The 18,701-nt window shown below is 41.0% G+C and overlaps 1 protein-coding gene across 1 annotated transcript in view; it reads left to right on the top strand.

The window, feature by feature from the left end:
* Positions 1-18,701, top strand: part of LOC117489875 (plexin-A2-like) — a 68,609-nt gene that overhangs the window by 9,302 nt on the left and 40,606 nt on the right. The window contains exons 3-4 of the mRNA XM_034139433.1: positions 8,279-8,413; positions 18,114-18,214. Of these exons, the coding sequence (XP_033995324.1) occupies positions 8,279-8,413; positions 18,114-18,214 (236 nt within the window). The remainder of the gene's footprint in view (positions 1-8,278; positions 8,414-18,113; positions 18,215-18,701) is intronic.

The raw sequence follows: 18,701 nt of genomic DNA, 5'->3' as shown, positions 1-18,701 counted from the left end.
CCAACATTTAAATCAACATGAACATGTAACATGTATAGAGAAACATGAATACATCTCACTGACATACGTAAATACTAATTTGTCTGGTGGAAAGAGAAAGTGAACTTGGTTCAAATTAAAATCACCGGCTTATCTGAGTTTACTAAATCTTAAGAGAAAATCTCTGAGAATAATGTTACTATTGAAATGTAGACAGTTAAAGAGGAGTGATAGCTCACAAATGTGTTCAGTGATGCATGTTTGAATGATGAAAGGATCATTTATCTCTTGAAAAAATATTATGAATCACAGTTAGTGGCTACTGACTTAACTGAACAAATCAATTCAAATTGGAATAGAGATTTATCATTGTGTTTTAGTAACAGTGCTATGTTTTGAAGGGGCCCTATTTAGCTAATTATTGTGTTCATTTTTGTGTTTCCATGCTTTGATGTTCAAAAAGGTATTTATTGTTCTCATACTGAGTCCAATTGTTGAGCTTCAGGCAGAGTGTGTGGGAGAGAAAATCCCTTTGGAGGGAACTTTGGGTTTTTAGCCATGCAGACCATTTACATGCACAAAAACCTATATCACACACTACAGGAAAGGGAAAACCCCCCAAAAGCATAATAGGGCCTCTTTAAGTTAGAATTGGCACAAGGGGTTAACTATAGGCCAACTATAACTGTAACACAGATAATCATGACCTGTCACATTCTATATTTCTCTCAACAGTTACTGTGTTTACTGTCTTTCATTCACTGTGTGCATTATAGCAACATTAGCCTTATGTAATCACTTTGCTATCACATGTTTAAAAAAAAAACCAAGCCCGACTGACCAATCACAGTTCTTGGAGTCGCTGTGTTGTATTTTCACAGTGTAGTTACATTTTGTAGGAGGCTAAGCTGCGGTGACTACTTGTGCAGGCTATGTTGCTACACTGTAACCACTTAACATTGCTACTATACATTTCTCTTTACTGATGCAGAGAAAATATGTCTGGTCATTTTTAATTGGCCAGTTTTTCCTGCCTTTACTGCTGTGGGGCTCTAAAAAAACACATTGCCCCAGGGGCTAAACACCATTTCACTTTTCCACAAGGACAGCATATTTGTGTCCCTATGCTACCGTATCCTAGCTAGTGAGTAAGCATAAAACACTCCGTAGACACACAACGGGCGTTTAATGGAATTGATTTTCTGAGGAAATGTTTTTGCAAAGGCCAGTAATACTCAGAAGGACCACAATTGCATAAAGAGAGCAATCAGATGTAACATGACATACTGAATCTGTTATGACGTGTATTGTGCAACTCTATTTTGAGATATTCCTAGTTTCTGGAAGGTTGATGTTCAAACCTTGGGTCTCCATACGCTTGGGAGTGAGATCTAATGGAGAAGCTGTAGTTGAACTGAAGCATCATGCACTTGAACCCTTAACCTGCATCAACAATGTTCAAGCTAGCCTCAGATGCCTTTACTGGTCAACCATTGTAACAGAAAATTAGTTCTGTGCTAGTAAATATAATTTGAAAGATGAACACGCTTAAATATTAAGGTAGTGCAGTGTTAAACGAAATAAAACCAACCAGCACATTACCTCAGTGTTTCGCAGCTTTCCTTAGAAATGGAGAAAGAAAGCCTTAGTCTAATACTCTAATGGGCAAATAGTGGATTCATTATGGCTTATTGAGAGTTGACGGGTGGGGAAATTCTCCAGTCCGCGGCTAAATGACTTGGACTTTTCAAAGTCACAGTTTGCTATGAAGACCCAGGAAGAGGAGATTTGGCAATTGCAATCATTCAGAATGGACTTTCAGAGGAGCGAAGGGGCAAAGGCTGAATATGTGTGTTTGAGGCTAAATTGAAAGGATGTTCATAACTGCATGAAGGGATCTGAACCTGAGGGTGAAAGTCTTCAGAGCGGATCGCCATTAGATGTCTTAGTGCAGCCGAAATAGTAAATGGTATTAAGAAAGGCAATTTTGCGATAACAAAGAGAGGTGTCCTTCCGTCTGCTTTTCCTGACTGCAGTTTTATTTAGCAGCTCCATCTCTCTCTCTACAACTCCCTTTGTCCTCTCTTCCCTCTCTTTCTGTTCTTTTTCTCCTGCTCACACAAATGGAAACACACAAGAGGGCTGTGACTGCATTGCGGTCAGCAAAATGAAGACCTTACGGGTGCCATGAATTGTTCCACTGTCCCCCGCCCACTGCTTTTGTTGGTGGGCCATGGGAACCTGACAAACAATGGGAATGATTGGAGGGACAAGGGGGGCGTACGGAGGAGGACAGGAAACAGAGAACAGGAAACCATGTCCTCAAGGAGAGAGAAGAGACGTGAACATGCTGAGACTGAGAGGAGACTGTGGTTGAGTTGTCGAAATTGTGGTATGGAGAGTTGGAAGCTCGCCATGCAGCTGAAGGTTAGGGGAAATTTGGGCTGTAGCAACTGGAAGGCTTTTAACAATAACCCTCTAAAACACATGCATGGACACGTGCTCACACTCTCACACGCCATGATCTCTCTTCCAACCCAGTTGGTAATCGTGTTTAGGTATGGGCACTTTCCAAAAAACAGCGTATCTACTGTAGTGGCTGGGATCAATACGCCTCTCTTTGTGACGGTAATTAATGTGATGGCTGAATGATTGGTCCTCTCCTGTAATACACATCTCCACCTCAGTGACCCCCCCTCCCCTGAACGCTCATCTCTCCCATCAGCTCTATCCCTGACCGTTGTCTCATTAGCATTCACAGAGCCGTGATGGTTATATGGGCTAATCAATGCCCGCTCTCCTCGGCTGTCATCCTCGATCGGACCATATGCACAGCCACTCAACCTTAAAGGTGGCCAGTTGTCTGGCCCTTATGTCGCTGCATGCCCCGTGTCACAATATTGAGTCAAGCTGCTGCCAAAATCTATCTTGCTTACAGTCTGTGTATTTCTACTTTCAATCTAGTCCTAAGTGTATTTTCATTCCGTGCCCCTTTTCCAGTCTTACTTAAGATGTATGTGTGGTTTCCTTCCAAATTGTGACATATTTACTTTTTGTGGTTTTAGAATGAAAAACAATGCTTTTCTGAAAAGGAGTTGTTTGCATGCATGACTCAGTGATTTCCAGGTAATTGTAATGTAAAGCCTGAATAAGACACGTTAATTATAGCAGAAATGAACCAACTTCTCTGTGTTTGTCGGACAGAGCAGTCTGCAGGGACAGATGAAACCTTGTCTGAGTGGCAGATTGGAAATGATTGGTTCAACAGAGTGCTCCGTGCCTCCTGGGTCATCATCCATATGTTTGGGTTAGCTGGGTGAATGTGAAGGGCACCGACCGGCTGGCCACATATGGACACAATTTTACTTTTTTTGATTGGGCAGCCATTACCACATAAACATTGTAATCATCCGTTTTACAAGGTTTCCCAATCTGCAGCGGAAAAGCAGAGGTTTGAGGACATTTCCATGTATACTTCCTCTCAGCATGAATAAAATCATCTCCTGAAATGAATCCCCAAATCAACCCCATATGTAAATACTCACAAGAGAGACATTTTGGTGAGTGGATTGCTCATGCAAGGTCTGGCAGCTTTACAACGGAGCCAACCCCGACTCTAGCCAAGTGACATCTAAGAAGTCTGGCTTTTTTTTGTTTTCTTTGGCTCTCACAGGATGAGAGAGCAGCCAAGCATTTAAGATGCAAACCAAGCCCCAGAAAAGGAGGCTGTTTTCGTTAAGAGCACATGGGCTCAGGTTGCGTATCTGTTTGTGGAAGCAATACTAAGCTGGGTTGTTTATATCCATCACCGGTTGTGCAAGGGAATTTCAGCAGCAGGAAGGATATTGCTGTTATTGGCTTGAATATTATTCATGGGTTAAATATATATCCCATTCGACTGTGAGACGCTGGGAAGAGAGAATGAAAAGACGAGCTCACTGAGGTCACATGAACATGTGGTATTAATGGCAAATCTCCTCTTACATGACACGGACCACACAAGGGTTATCAGCTTGCATTTAAAAATAAGTTTACTGAGGCTCTTTTGGAATATATGTAGACCTTGATATTGACCTCAAAGCAATGTCTTCACTATTTAAAGGTGGGGTAGGTAAGTTTGAGAAACCGGCTCGAGATACTTTTGTTGTTATATTCCATGGAATGCTCTTAACATCCCGATAGCAATGAATATCTTAAGTGCTTTGACAAAAAATCCATTAAAAAATATCATCTGTGGAAGCCGTAATACTGTAAAAAGCACGACCAATCATTTTAGCCGGCCCGGCTAAAATAACTGGATGGCCTACCTGCCTGTCAGCCTTCCATCTGTGCACAAACTTATCTCGTGCCCTCATTGGTCATGTGCGCGTTCGTGTGTGTTGGAGGAGGGGCTCTGTGAGGAAGTGGCAGATTTTCTCCGGTTGTGTATTTTCAAATTCTAGCGATCTCGAGCCGGTTTCTCAAACTTACCTACCCTACCTTTAAATAAGACCACATTAAAGCATCTGACGCGGATCAGATCGTTTTTATGATATACAATAGCTAAGCATTTGTGATTGAAATCGGCATGAGTGAGACTTTAAAGAAGACCCCGTTTTTGTCCTGCTGCGGATCATATACAGGATTCATTCATGTTGATATTATGAAAACCTATGTCAAGTGAGAATGGGGCCTCAGTTTGCATTATATGGATTGTTGCATATTGGCTGTGTGTTCCTGGTATCCATGATAATGTATTGATCCAACAATTGATCATGCACAGAATTCACAACTACACATTTAATGGGAGCACCCAACAAAAGGGAGAGTGTGCGTAGTGTTTCTGTGTACGTGTCTCTTTGTTTGCTCGCATCTGCTTAGGTGAGTATGTGCCTGTGTGTGCCACTTTGTGTGTGTCTTTCCCTACAAGCAGGCTCATTATAAAACCAATTAAAGCCGCCTTACTCTCATTATAGAGCTGTGGGACTTAAGGAGAGATTGAGGACCTGTTGTACTCCCAGAGGGCTGCTGCCTGGTCAGCCCTGTTTTAAATGATAAAAACACTTTTAAATCCGCTGAAATCAAACACCACGGAACGGTCACGATGGGTCAGTATCAGTCTGAGCTCATTCCTGAACCCCTGGCCCTCAGTCAACTCCATGACCCCCCCAACTAAAAACACAAAGAGCTCAGTAGCCTCTCCAGACTGGATTGTTTTTGTTTTTGAAAACATGGTTTCATCACAAAAACGCTTGCATGCTCTGGTTTCTATCTCTGCTATTTATGAAATACAGAGTGTGGGAAACAATAATGTAAACTGGCTCCATTACTGCGTGGGATAGTGGTGCTGTAAGAGTAGGAATATGATAAGGAGGAGGAGGAGGAGGAGGTGGAGGAAGAGGAAGAGAAGAAGGCAAAAGAGGAGACAGGGCAAGAGAAAGACACCAGACAATGAGCATAGAGAAAGAAGCTTAGCTCGGAGACAAATCTGTATATGAAATAACTATTTAAAGAATGGGAATTTGCATGGTGTCGAGGTAATAACCAGCGAGAGACACAGTCGCCTCAAATGATCTAGAATCAACAGACAAAATCATGTCGCTATTGTGTTCATTACTTTGTATTTGGGAGACGTTGCTCTCTTCTCTGTACCCCACAGTATGTACCCTCCCACCCACATAACACACACACACATTTGTACATATTGTTCCCTCCCTTCTTCATCTTTGGCGGACGGATGGAGAGGCACAGCTGCCTGGAAGGTGTAGGCGTTGATTGATAGATGAAGTTTTGGTGCCCATGGGATCCAATCATGTAATCAGTTTGTATTGATTGACTGTCCCCATTGAGAGACTGCTGAGACTCTGCCACCATGTGCAGAGCCAGAGCTGGCACGCATTCAAAAATCTTTTGTAGTCAAATTTGATTGTGGTGGCAAGGTCGCCTGGGTCCACGCGTCGGGATGCGTGCAGGGAAGACGGGCGTAATCGCACTGCAGACGTATCGTAACACTTCCACCATTCTCAGCTCCAAATCCTCATTATCTTGCATTTATTTCAATTATTATGATTGAGAAATTAATTCAGCTTCACTGTAATTGCATCACATGGTTAATGATCCAATCTCCCTGGAATTTAGATAAGGCTTCAACCTGGGTTTGCATAGCTAATAAGGATGTTCCAGCTACCCTGCGTTTCTCAGACTTTTCTCTCTTATTTCACATTTCTGACTTATATTTCAAGTGTCAAGTTATCATCTCTGTATGATGCAATTCACATCATTCCGGCACCAATTGTGAAAGATTGGAGCCATGATTGCAAATAAATATATTTTTTATGAAATAACATTTAAGGACATTGCCTAGTCTTTTTGGTGAAAAAGACACAGAGCAATGGTTTACGCAATATAAATCAGACAAAAAAGGGGTTTCTTTTCAGTAGTATTACCAACATGTAGTTTATATCAGCAGTAATAGAGGGTTTTTCAGCTTACTCAGCACTTTACATCTTAACAAACACATCGTTACAAGGCTGCATCTCGACAGCTCCAACATCAGTAAGCCACTTGTTAAGACAGCTCGGCTTATTTGTTTCCTTCACTGTAACAGCACATCTTGTTTGTAGACAGAGGTGGGAGTATAGAGAATTGAAAGCCCTTCACCAGTGGGCATCTGTTTTTCCATGCTTGCATTTAATAAGCCCCAAAAGATAAGATTGCTGCCTGAAAGTCATTCTAAAGTCAAATTAAGGCTGAGCTCACTGAACACATTTCCAAACTCTACTGGGTAACGTTACCTCAGGGTAAGGATCTGATTCGCATCGGACAACTGAATGAGGAGCGGCAGATGTTTTCTGTGTCCTCTTCTCCATCTACAATGAACGTACCTTTTCTAGGTGACATAAATGAGTAATGAAGAGATTTCTCTACTGCTCACTTTTTCCATTAAGAATCTGTGAGTTACTTCAGGGCACTTCATGCTCCTGTAGAAATGAACAAGCTGTCATTTCACATAAGCAGCCTCTGGGTTTATAATCTGGTGTCCTAATTGATTTATATACAGTAGTAGAGTATTCACAACTGATTTGTCAAGATTGGATTTCAGTTCATTTGTCATGGCTGAACACAATTGTACAAGAGGAGGACATTTTGTACATGGTGACTGGAGAAATGGTTACATTTAAGTGAATATTTCAAAATGTATTCTTCACAATGTACTAAAATGCAACTAGCCACTTAAGTGAAAATAGTTATGGTTTCTTATACATTTCTGACACATTTTAAGCATGAAAACAAACAATACTCATTGAATTAGATGTGAAATTGGGCAGGCATCAAACCATGACCAGGTTCAGGTTCAGGTTATTTAATTAGTATCCGTAAGTATATTTGGTTTGCAGTTAAAAGACAAGCGATCCATTATGACACACTTTTTAAAACAACAGGCACATCTATAAAAAGAGTACCCCGTGGTCCATCAAATTTAAACACCACTAGCATTTACATGAAACAATCAAGTAAATAAATAAATAAATAAATAGGCACTTCATTTGTGCGATGGATGCTGGAACAAAGCTGTTTTTATACCGTTTTGTTCGACACCTATGGACCTATACTAACCTCAGGCTTGAAGAAAGAAGCTGGAATTCATTGTGCAGAGGGTGGGAGTCATCTGTTAACATAGAGCTGGATAACCGCGGTAAACGTCCGAGGTACAGGGTCTCCAGGTTTAGCTGTGACTCACCTATTAGTCTGCTAGACCCCTTTACGATCTGACTGAGAGAGATTCTGCCCTTTAAAGATAGGTTACCAAACCATGACACTAGAGGACTGTAAAAGACAGAATGGCCTTAACAAAAGCACATTGAAACATGACCATCATGGTTTCGTCAATGTTGAAATGGGACAGTTTTCTCAAACAACACAAACGCTGGCGCCCCTTTTTGCATACGGCTTCACAATTTGCTTTAAAGTTCAATTTTGAGTCAATAACTGTCCCGAGTTATTTGTAAGATTCCACTGTCTGATTCTTGATGGATACGACTTCATGTATGTGGGGATGTCTTCGAAAATCAATGATCATGTCTGTGGGTTGACATATGAACATGCTGTTTATCTAATTTCTTATAAAGCTGCCTTTTAAATAATATTTTCTCATCACACCATTGTTTTAAAGGGACAGTGGGAGCTTGCATACTGATGTAAAGGAAGCGTACTAGGCATACAAATTGATATACAGTGGACACTACATATAAGTACAGTAGTGTCCTGCAGTCAGACATTCACGGTGTCTTCATCTCTGTATTTCTCTGTGTCTCTACAGATCAGAGTGGACGGTCCTCTGGAGGGAGGAGTGCTGTACGAGACAGTCAGCGTGATGAAGGATAGCAGCCCCATCCTCCGGGACATGGCCTTCTCCCTTGACAGGAACTCTCTCTATGTCATGTCTGACAATCAGGTGAGGATACGCCCTCGTTTTTGCCTCTTGCTGTCAGGAGAAACGCTAAACGGCAGGGAGATGAAGCGAGGCGGTCTTCAGCTAGAAGCCCGCGAGTTCATGCCCTCGTGACAGCAAGCGCTCGCCACGCTGACACGTCCTTGAGCGAGATACTGTATTTGCAGCTTTAGCAGTTTTTTTTACTCGGTATGAAAAAGATGCAGCATGGGAATACTTTGCCATCGTGTCAATGAAACAATACATTTAATCCCCATTTTCTGAGGATTGGATTCAATCCAGTTTATCAGGACTTTGCAAAAAGTATGGTTTTTTTCTGCATAGATACTAGCATTTCAGTTATCCTTATTATCGCGTACAGCCAGGGAATTAGCAGCAAAACTGTTTTAAATAAAAAACATTAAATTATAAATTAATGCTATTTACTTGGAATCCTACCAGATGATTATGATTTATCCCCAAAATCCAATGTGGCAACTCCCAAACATTCACGAGCTGTATGTCTAGGGATTGTTAAATATGCAGTCTGTGTGTAAGGGGATGGACCACTGTTCTAATTACTTATCCATGCGAATCGCCTTACAGTGCACGCTTCTTTTGTACACCACACACACGCGCCATAGAAAAACATTAGCGGCTTTTTTCTGCGTGGCTGTATCCCCCCTCGCCTGCTCCTCAGTTGGCCCGGCATCACAGAGGCGAGCAGTTGTTGTTGTTGTTGTAGGACGATATTCTCTGCACTCATTGGAGATAAGAGTGAACAGTGGTAATCACTTTCAACTCCCATCAAGTGCTTATTTTGGCGCAGCTGCATGGCACTGTGAAATGGGATTAGGTGTCAGTCCGGCCAAAAAAAAGCCCCTATCACTGCTCTCAGTTGTCTTCTGACTGCTGGAATGTATTGAGCCAGAGTCACTGGACAGATGGGATAAGGGCATCGGGACAATTGCAGATCTGTCATTTGTTTCCGAGTAGCTCCAAAAAGCCTTTTCTGGGAACTTGAAAACCAGGCCGAAAACATATAAAAGCTTCGAGTTTGACAAAACAAGGGATGTCATGTGAAGAGCGAAAGAATAGAGACAGTATGGCGTCGGGTACTGTCTTCTAGAACAAATCAAGGCGGCTCTTCCTTCTGTGTGATAGACTGGAAGAGACAGAACATCAGTTATTGATGAGCTCTGGTCGTTCAAGGAGAGACACATGCTTCCTGCAAGGAGATAGCCGGCTACTCTCTTCACTATGCCTCCAGTGACATATAATAACCAAACACAGCTTGGCCAGGCTTTTTCTCTCAATATTAGAACAGCTTTGGCTTTATAGCCCTCAGGAGTTTGGAGCAGAGTAAAGCTTTCCTCCTTTTTGTCTCCCTCGCCATCTTTGCTCAGCTTTCCCTTCAGACTTTCCCGCAGCTAGGGGTAAGGGATCCCCCGGGGAGAGGGCTTCAATCACAGATTTCCCACATTTCTAGTAGATCCCAGAGATGAGAGATTTTCTGATTCCTGAGAGCCAAACAATACAGGAATGATGTAGAATGAGGAGCGAGGCACAGACAGATTTGGCTGAGATCAGCCGTCCCTTATGGAATAACAATGAGCCTCTCTGTCTCCTGCCGAGTGAAACACGCAGGGTTAGCATGATGATGAAGAGTGAGGAGAGGAATCAGTGTGTCTGTGTGTGTGTGTTTCTGTGTGGATATACAGTATGTGCCTGTGTCCATACCAAAATATCATTTGGGAGCCATTATTCATATGAAAAAAAACAACTTATTTTTTCTTCCTCACTGTGTGCCTTTAGGTTTGATCATTTCTAAGAATAGAAATGCTCAGTATCCAAACACACAATTGATGGCTTTAAACCTTAAAGGGGGGGAAATGCTGCAGGGTATTTTAGGGCAATCTCCCAAAGTGCCATCCCCATCCCCTTCTGTGTTTCTCTACCCCTGTCGGTATGTCCTCCCTCTCTCACCTGTATGCGAGTGTGCTATTCAATCTCTTTTAATCTGACGTACCTCCGCAGCTCTATCAGATGAGCTCATGCACCCGTTTACCAACACCATCCGTCATGTTCCCAATGTGCTCACTTGAATAGATTTAAAACTGGATGTTGTAGAACACTATTAATTAGGTTCAGTCAGGTATACATTGAATTACAGACAATGGACACAACAACCATTCATCATCCCTTTTAACTATGTATTTCAACTAAGCTACTTGCTTGCTTACTGGATATGATGAATGATGATATTCAGGTGTTTTTTGACCCGGGTGTGTGGGAAGTGTGTCCTGTGCAGTCGGCTGGTTAGATCACACTCACCTCCCGCCAGAAACGCCTCGATTGGACTCCTTTGTTTAATTACATCACTATGACTGGCGCTTCTATTGGCTATAGGCTCCAACACATTTGACCTGATAGGCTAAGGGGGGGGGGACATCTCTAAGTGGTTGACCCATCACAACAAAGCCATCCAGCTAACCAATCAGAGCAGACTGGGCTCTGGTTTCAGAAGAGGGTGAAAAGAGGTGCTGCAGCACAGGCAGTGTGAGAAAAATAAAGAGCTTTTTGAACATTTAAGCATGGAGACATGTCACAGTAAAGGAACAAAGTACAAATATGAACCTGCAAATGAGCATAATAGGGCCTCTTTAATACATTCTTCAAAACCAGCTACTAATATTTGCATTTCCCCTTTGGCAACTCCTGAAGTGCCTCTTGGGTACACATACCCAGTTGCGAATCACAGCTTAACAGACGGCTGGAGCCACACGAGGACGATAACGCAAACGGACTTCCACGCTGGATTTAGCAGCAGAGGTGGGGTTTCGACATGTCCGTTAAAGTTTAAATCTTCCGGACAAAATTAGAAAAGTGCCGATCAAAGGTATTCTTTGTTATTTATTGAGCTTTAAAACAAATGAATAACGACTCTATATAATAATATAAGAATAATACACGGAGGACGGAGCCTCTCTTTTCCCCCCCTCTCCTGACAGCCCGTCAGTATCCGTGGTCTCATGCAGCTGGCTGATCCAGTAATGAGTGACCCGACAGTGAAAATAAACATGCTTATGACTAGTTTAGGTAGTTTGAGAGGTAATTAAAATAAGGGTGATGATTTAACTTGAAGTGTGTGTTTTGTTCCGCTCATCGCTCCATCACAGCGGGCGGAGCTGCAGGTTATCATGCAGAGCTGCGTGTCTCCTCTCCTGTCCGATTAGACTTCACTCGCGTTTATGTCCATATCGATCAAATCTAGCTGGAAGCTCCTGCTGGGTGCACTGTCCTGCGAGATACCGGGACCTGGCTTGAAACACTGGGGCTATTGCGTCATCGTTATCAGGAAATGATCGTATAGGCGTAAACACGGAGCCGTTTGCTCCCCCAGAGCGTTTCGTCCGCAGATCTACCCACCTTGGGACCCGTTATCGTTTTCTGCGTTTCCATGTCGGCCTCGTGTGGCCGAACCGTCTATCTGATAGAGAACTGTAGCAGATACGACCGTTATCGTCCTCGTGTGGCAGCCTTAACTCACATGCTATGTAAAGTTACTTTCAATAAAATGGATCATAAATAATATATCGTTTCGATAATACAGTAAGTAATGCTTAATGTGTAATTATATAGTAAAGACAAATTATAAAACATTTTTTTATATGTGACATCGTTTTTAGGATTTTGTGCACTGTTAGTCAAAGCAAAAAAAACTAACAAGACACCAAAAGTATGAGGAATTACATTTAATTGGTGATATACAGTATGATACAGTTGATAAAGATGTAATATGTTGTTTGCATCACAACAAACTTTAATTCATGAGTTAATGTGATCAAGAAGTGATTATTTGATTAATTTTAGGAAATGAAAATAGAATAAAGACACAAATAAATCTAAAAGCACAACATCCTGTATATGACCAGATAACCAAATGAGATGAATGGATATAGAAGGACAGTAAGTCAAGTAGTCTAAAAGCCTGCATGCTTATCTGAAGGCATTCATAAAGTTCCAGTTAATCCGGATGAAAGCGTTACAAAGATAGCAACTGATAAGATGATAAGGTCCAGCATTAGTTTGAGGGCATCCCACATGTTGTGAACATATACATATTTGTAATTCCCAGAGCTGGAAAGATGGACGCAATAAAAGAGAAATACTACTGATGATAAATAATTCATGAGGACTATATGCATTAATTGAGGATGAAGGCTTCATTCACTTACGCACGATTGTATAAACATGGTAGTGTAACCATTATAGTCGGAAGAGAAACTCATCGTGACAGTACAGTATGAACTAAAACCAATCCTTCAATTTTGCTACAACCTTAAGTCACCATGAAATACCTCTATCAATTCCCGACTGCGCAGAACATTTGAAAGATAGATACATTCAATGTTGACTGTAATAATAATTAGCTTTCTTAAAGAAGATAAACAAGAATCTACTGCAACACTTGATATTTGAAGTTAATCAGTGATTCATTTCATCTCATTTGAAAAAACCTTTTAGCTGTTTGGACAGAATACGGTTTTGCTGGTGAAGTTTAACCTGCGATGGTCCAGGGCTTGAAGAAAATAGTGTTCTATAAAGGCTATGTGATTTTAAATGCTACCCTTGTTAAGGAGGAATTAATTCCAATCAAGTTTTGTGGTTACAGGATGTTAGTGTTTTATTAAAGTCTAGTAAGTATAGTAATTAAGACGCATATAAGAGCATAGTCCCTGCTTTGATTTTAACCGGAAACATTTGTTTCATGCTTCACTCCTCTGTCCACCCTCAATTCTACACTTTTACTGTCACTATCCAATAACAGGAAAATACCAAAATATAATCTTTAACCTATGTGAGTACTATACAATGTAAGTGATTCACATACTGAGCTGCAATGCTTTCCAGACGTTGTGGATATAAAACCTAAGGTCATGTCTTTGGGTCTTATTTGGATTCAACACAGTGCGTTCCCGCTCGGGTCGGATCCACTAAACAAATCAGCCCTGATGTGCAGCTAGAGCCTCACAGTTGATTCTCCGCCGGGCAGCAGAAAGCAGAAGATCCATAGCTCTCCTCTTTCAAAGGTCACGCTGCCTAACGGCCACAGACCGACTTTGTAAGTTTAGACGAGCTCCAGTCCACAACAATTCATGGATTACTCCCACTGCGTCAGACATGGACTTAGAACCTCAGCCCCTCCTGCGCTGCAAAATCATTTTGCTAATGGAATGCACTGAATGGGTTCTGAACTGCTGGAAAAAGAGAGAAAGTTATTTCATAGGGAGCAGCAGATAATCCATTTTGCCAACACAGACCTGAGAGAGCACCCACTTACGCTATCAGGAGCACCGGAGACACTCTAATCCATAATCCACTCTTCATTTGTGATTGCCTACATCAAGAAATTGCTTGCATCATACGTCCAGACCTTGAATAATAACAAAGTATAAAATAACCGGGCTCAGGCTGCGGCTCCAGACCTGGTTTTGTATGCAGAGGTGGTGCCTCGCGCAGCAGCTAATGGAGAGTTTATACTTTGCCAGACATTCAGGCAGCAGTCGTAAAGTGTATGGCTGTCTATCTGTCACTTTGACTATGTCTTTATGCTTGTGTGCGCGCTCGTGTGTGAAAAATAGCAGCATAAACCTATACTGGGCCCTCATAGAGTAATTGCCGTTCCAGAAATCGTCATGGTTTAGCAGTGCAAGAACGTTCTTTATCAAACGTTTAAAAGAAAAGTTAAGTAATAGGAACATTGCTGCAAAAACGCTTTTCAAAAAATTGTGGAGTCATTTCATGTTCTGTTTGACATCTGAGAATAAAAGAAAATCTGGAAATGTGTCATGTGGGCAGAACCACAATGCTGCAAGTTGCACATTTGTGTCAGCAGCAAGAAGTACAAAAATGAAAAAGAGTGAGCTGTGATTTTGCTTCCATATTTTGCACAACATGATGAAATGGGCTCTGGTCCCTCCTCATCAGAACTGCTTATTATTTCATCAGTCAGTTTTGGCTGTATGCCTTCGTTGACCTTATTTCCAGTCCATCGCAGACACTTTTTACTTTTGTCACAAAAGGAATTTAGAACTTTAATCAGCAATGGAATGACATTAACATAAAATTAGCGTTTAAAATCAGACGTGCATAGTAGTTTAAACATGGGAAGGCCAAACAAAGCAAGTGATTATGTACTTCATCTACAGGATTGTGCATTTGATTAGATGTCTTTTGGGTGAAATTCCATGTTACATACACATTAAATAGTAGGCTTGCTAGATTGTCTTCTGATTTAGATGTTTATCTGATCTCTTTTCAGAACACAACTGTGTATTTTGTATAATATTTGTCTACTTAATTCAGTTTGCTATAGCCCTAGGTGACATTTTCAAATGCTTTAATTCATTAAAACAACAGTAAAAAACAACATAGAATTCAGGTTACATCAATATAAATCAATAGCAGCAAAACCTCCCATTGAAAGAGCTGGAATCTGAAAGATTGGACAGGTTTGTTTGAAATTGACTGCAATTATTAATGAGAATAGTTGACAAATAAGACTTTTTAATTTGGTTCAGAGCTGAGCTAGAACAAAGTGGGAACTGGTGCTGGAAAGTGAGTTAAATCTACCTACTGACTACCTATGTTTAATTCAGATAGCTACATAAATGCTCGTTGCAATTCTATATTGAGATCCATTCATCAGATCTACTGTATTTATTTTTATTATAGAGATTTGTGAAAAGCCAAATTGCTTATATCCCTTAGTGCAGGGGTTCCCAACCTTTTTTCCCAAGAGCCCCCCCTAATGACTCCTGTTGGAAGTTGCGCCCCCCCCCACCCCCCATTTTTTAAAAGTTTCAAAAATGCTATAACTACTGTCACAAACTGGATGAATGTGAAGTATTTTGTTAAAAGAGGATGAAAGCGTAATTAAGGAGCACTATTGGAGTGACTTTGATGGTTATTGGACTCAGGATGAATAAGCTTTTTAGTAGCTCGCCGCTCGATTATCGATTATAGCGTAGTAAGGTTGCTTATTGATTTTTCGGCCGCGGCTGGACAATAACGTTTTTTTATTTTAGAATTGTTTCTGTCACACGAATATCAAATGGTCGGTGACGCAGAGATCGAGGAACAGACGTGACAGCAGCACAGCGACAACACACACGGAGCAGTCTGCTTTCTCCACCAGCACCAGTCCAGAACCAACAGCAGAATGACCCGCTCTGAATCAGGCCCTGTCGCTGCGCCTCAGAGACACACAGGGAGGGATTTGTGTTTTTTTTAAAACACTCGTTATCGTCATGTCAGGTTTTTGGTGGATTTAATCAAGTCTTGGATTGCAGAGTTTGAATGTCCTCTTGCTATTTTCAGTTGATAAATACTTGTGTAAAGTTTGTGAAGGCAGGAGGAAAAAAGCTTCCGCGATCACCGTCTCCTCTCCGTTCCTCCAAACCCCGCCCCCTCCCTGAAAATAATGGCTGATAGTGACCCGATAGAAAGTTTATTATTCACTTAATCACTGATTGAGATATGATGAAGCTAACTTAATCTCATACATTCATGGGATTTATGTAACAGTAAGACAGAGAATGTAAGTGTGCACCCACATGCACTATTTTTGTTTTTATAATGCTGTTGTAAATACTCCTGTTGTCTGCTGTGTTCAGACTTAAGTCATGTGTGTGATGCCACATTCAAGACATTCAGTGTCTTTTTTTTTAACAGAAGACCATAGCTAGAAGCTGCAGCTAGACTGCAGAAGTATTAGTTTTTTGTTTTTGAGGATGGAACCATTTTCACACACAGATATAGGGAGGCTAGACCTATACAATTGATTTATTATGGTTTATAATGTAATGTCAAGACGAAGAAAAAGATGGCTGAACAACTGTTCAGTGTCAATCCTGTGGAGATCTCCAAAATAATGTTCAGCTTAAGTCTCAGCAAAACTCACAACATTTCTGGAGCCTTGTAGACCCAGAAAACTATAAGAACATTCACCAAGCAGCACTGAAAATGTCTGCTTTATTTGGCTCGACATACCTTTGTGAAGCAGCTTTTTCTGACATGAATGAAATCTAAAAACAGAACAAGACTGACTGACGAACATTTAAATGACTCTATTAGAGTGAACCTAAGTGGGTACACTCCAGCATACACCTGTATGGTGGACTCCATGCAGTGCCATTCATCTCACTAACTGTACAAAAGAGTGAAATGCTGGAAAGGTGGTGATTAAGGACATTTATGTGAATTTTCAGTGATGTACTTATTATGTGGGCCATAATAATATGTGAGAAATTTTCGTTTTCTTGGACCTTGAAGTGAAGTTAAGATTTTTGATAAGCTTTAGGTATTGCAATTTCACACGTGTACAAAAGTATAGCTTAATTCAACTGATGAGGGCTATGTGAATAAATGTAAGCGATGTGATGCAAGTAGCTCTTTAGCTCTCAGATGAAGAAAGGTTGGAGAACCCTGGATTAAACTGTTTAAAACACATGCTCAAAGTAAACCGGATTTTGCCGATGTGTTTATGTGGATTCAAAAGTCGTAAATAATCTACAAAATGGAGGAGACCGATCTGATCGGAGCAACTGTGACAAATAATCTGAAACCGGCATGGACAATGAAGACTAAGTTTTAAAAATGCGCTTATCCAGAAAAGCCTGGTTTGGACACTTTACGGGCAGAAGAAATATTTCTATTAAAGAAAGAATTATACATTTCTGTCTTTTTATGCCTATAATAGCTACTAACTTGAATTTTTATTGAAATTAATTAATAAATTATTTTTTATATTTTATTGTAATGTAGAGACAAGGCTTTTAGTGACAATCACGTATTGCGTTACAATTATATGTAAAAAAAAAAATGTATGTGGTTGGAAGATGTACAATATAGTTGCCTAGTCACACCTGTTCTCTCCTCTCATCCTGTGTGTCTTGAGTAAATTATAAAGTGAAGACAAATTTGATAAGAAGATATAAAAATAGACATTATAATTTTTATATTGATTGTGCAAAAAAGTAAAGGATCATATTGGGCTTCACTTTCTGAATTGAAATCCCTTCCTGGGTGTGATGTTAACTCAATATGTCTGTTATGGAAGAATGTCCACAACTTTACAGATGCCAAATAGATAATGTTAGAAAAATAGAACTTGACACCGGCTTGAGTTTCAACAATCAGGATGTATGTACTTATTATTCTTGTAGAATGGAGGTAGTCACCATAAAGCAATGGTACAATTAGTTCCCCGAACAGTGTCCTTCACTTGCTTAAATACAAGAGAGGGTGTTTCACAGTCACAAGATGGAGGGATACTGGTTCAAAGCAGTATTCTTTGTTCAAGATAACTGAGGCCCACGTCAGAAATGATCATGCTTGTCATATGCCTATCTCAGTGTGACAATGTTTAATCATCATGTTAAACATTGTCACATAGCTATCATATGCCTATAACAGCGTGTCATGCTTATCTTCTAGGTCAAACATCTTACCATACACTGTCATACACTTGGGCCTCTGTTACCACGTGCACTTCTGTATCTTTGAAAGAGCACATTCAGTATTTTCCAAACAGCTAATATAAAACATGTTGTTCAAATGTTAAGCAAGGAAACCAGTGCCATTGTTATGCTCTCTTTATGTCTTTCCATAGCCTGGGCAATTCCCCATTTTAACCCTCCTTGTCCTCCCTCTGGTTTAGGTGGCTCAGATCCCTGTGGAGGCGTGTGAGCAGTACGGGACATGTGCTGAGTGCCTGAGCTCCGGTGACCCCCACTGTGGCTGGTGTGTCCTGTACAACATGTGAGTGTCCTTCTTTATCTTCTCCCATGCTCACAAACACAGCCCAGGGATTGAAACCACAACATTAATGATTACCATACAGCTCGTGGAAAGCTATAAAAAAGGCTAGGCCTGTTGGCATGAGATTTGTGTGGTTTAATACAACAGAGATCCCTGGGGTTCACCGCTATCAACATCTGGCGGGACAAACTGAGAACCAGGAAGCGGTTGTTGGACAGAGTGATCCCTCATAAATAACGCCATTCACGACAGCAAAAAACTGCATGCCAACCAGATTTGATTGTCTGTCAGGCAGGAGTGTTAATGGCTAAGGAGGGATTAGCCTATAAATCACAGCGGGTATAAAAACTGCACCTCTACACACCCGGGGAATATTTTGGACCTCACGGAGCAGGCTTATCCTTTCCATCTTAATTATCTGACCCCCAGGTTAGCTTGCATAAAACCTCAATATGGAGCAAAGAGAATTCGGAGATTAAAACGCTGT

The sequence above is a fragment of the Trematomus bernacchii genome, unplaced genomic scaffold, assembly GCF_902827165.1.
Source record: "Trematomus bernacchii unplaced genomic scaffold, fTreBer1.1, whole genome shotgun sequence".
Taxonomy (NCBI): domain Eukaryota; kingdom Metazoa; phylum Chordata; class Actinopteri; order Perciformes; family Nototheniidae; genus Trematomus; species Trematomus bernacchii.
Note: the sequence above shows the minus strand (reverse complement) of the source record. Positions and strands in the feature narration are given on the sequence as shown.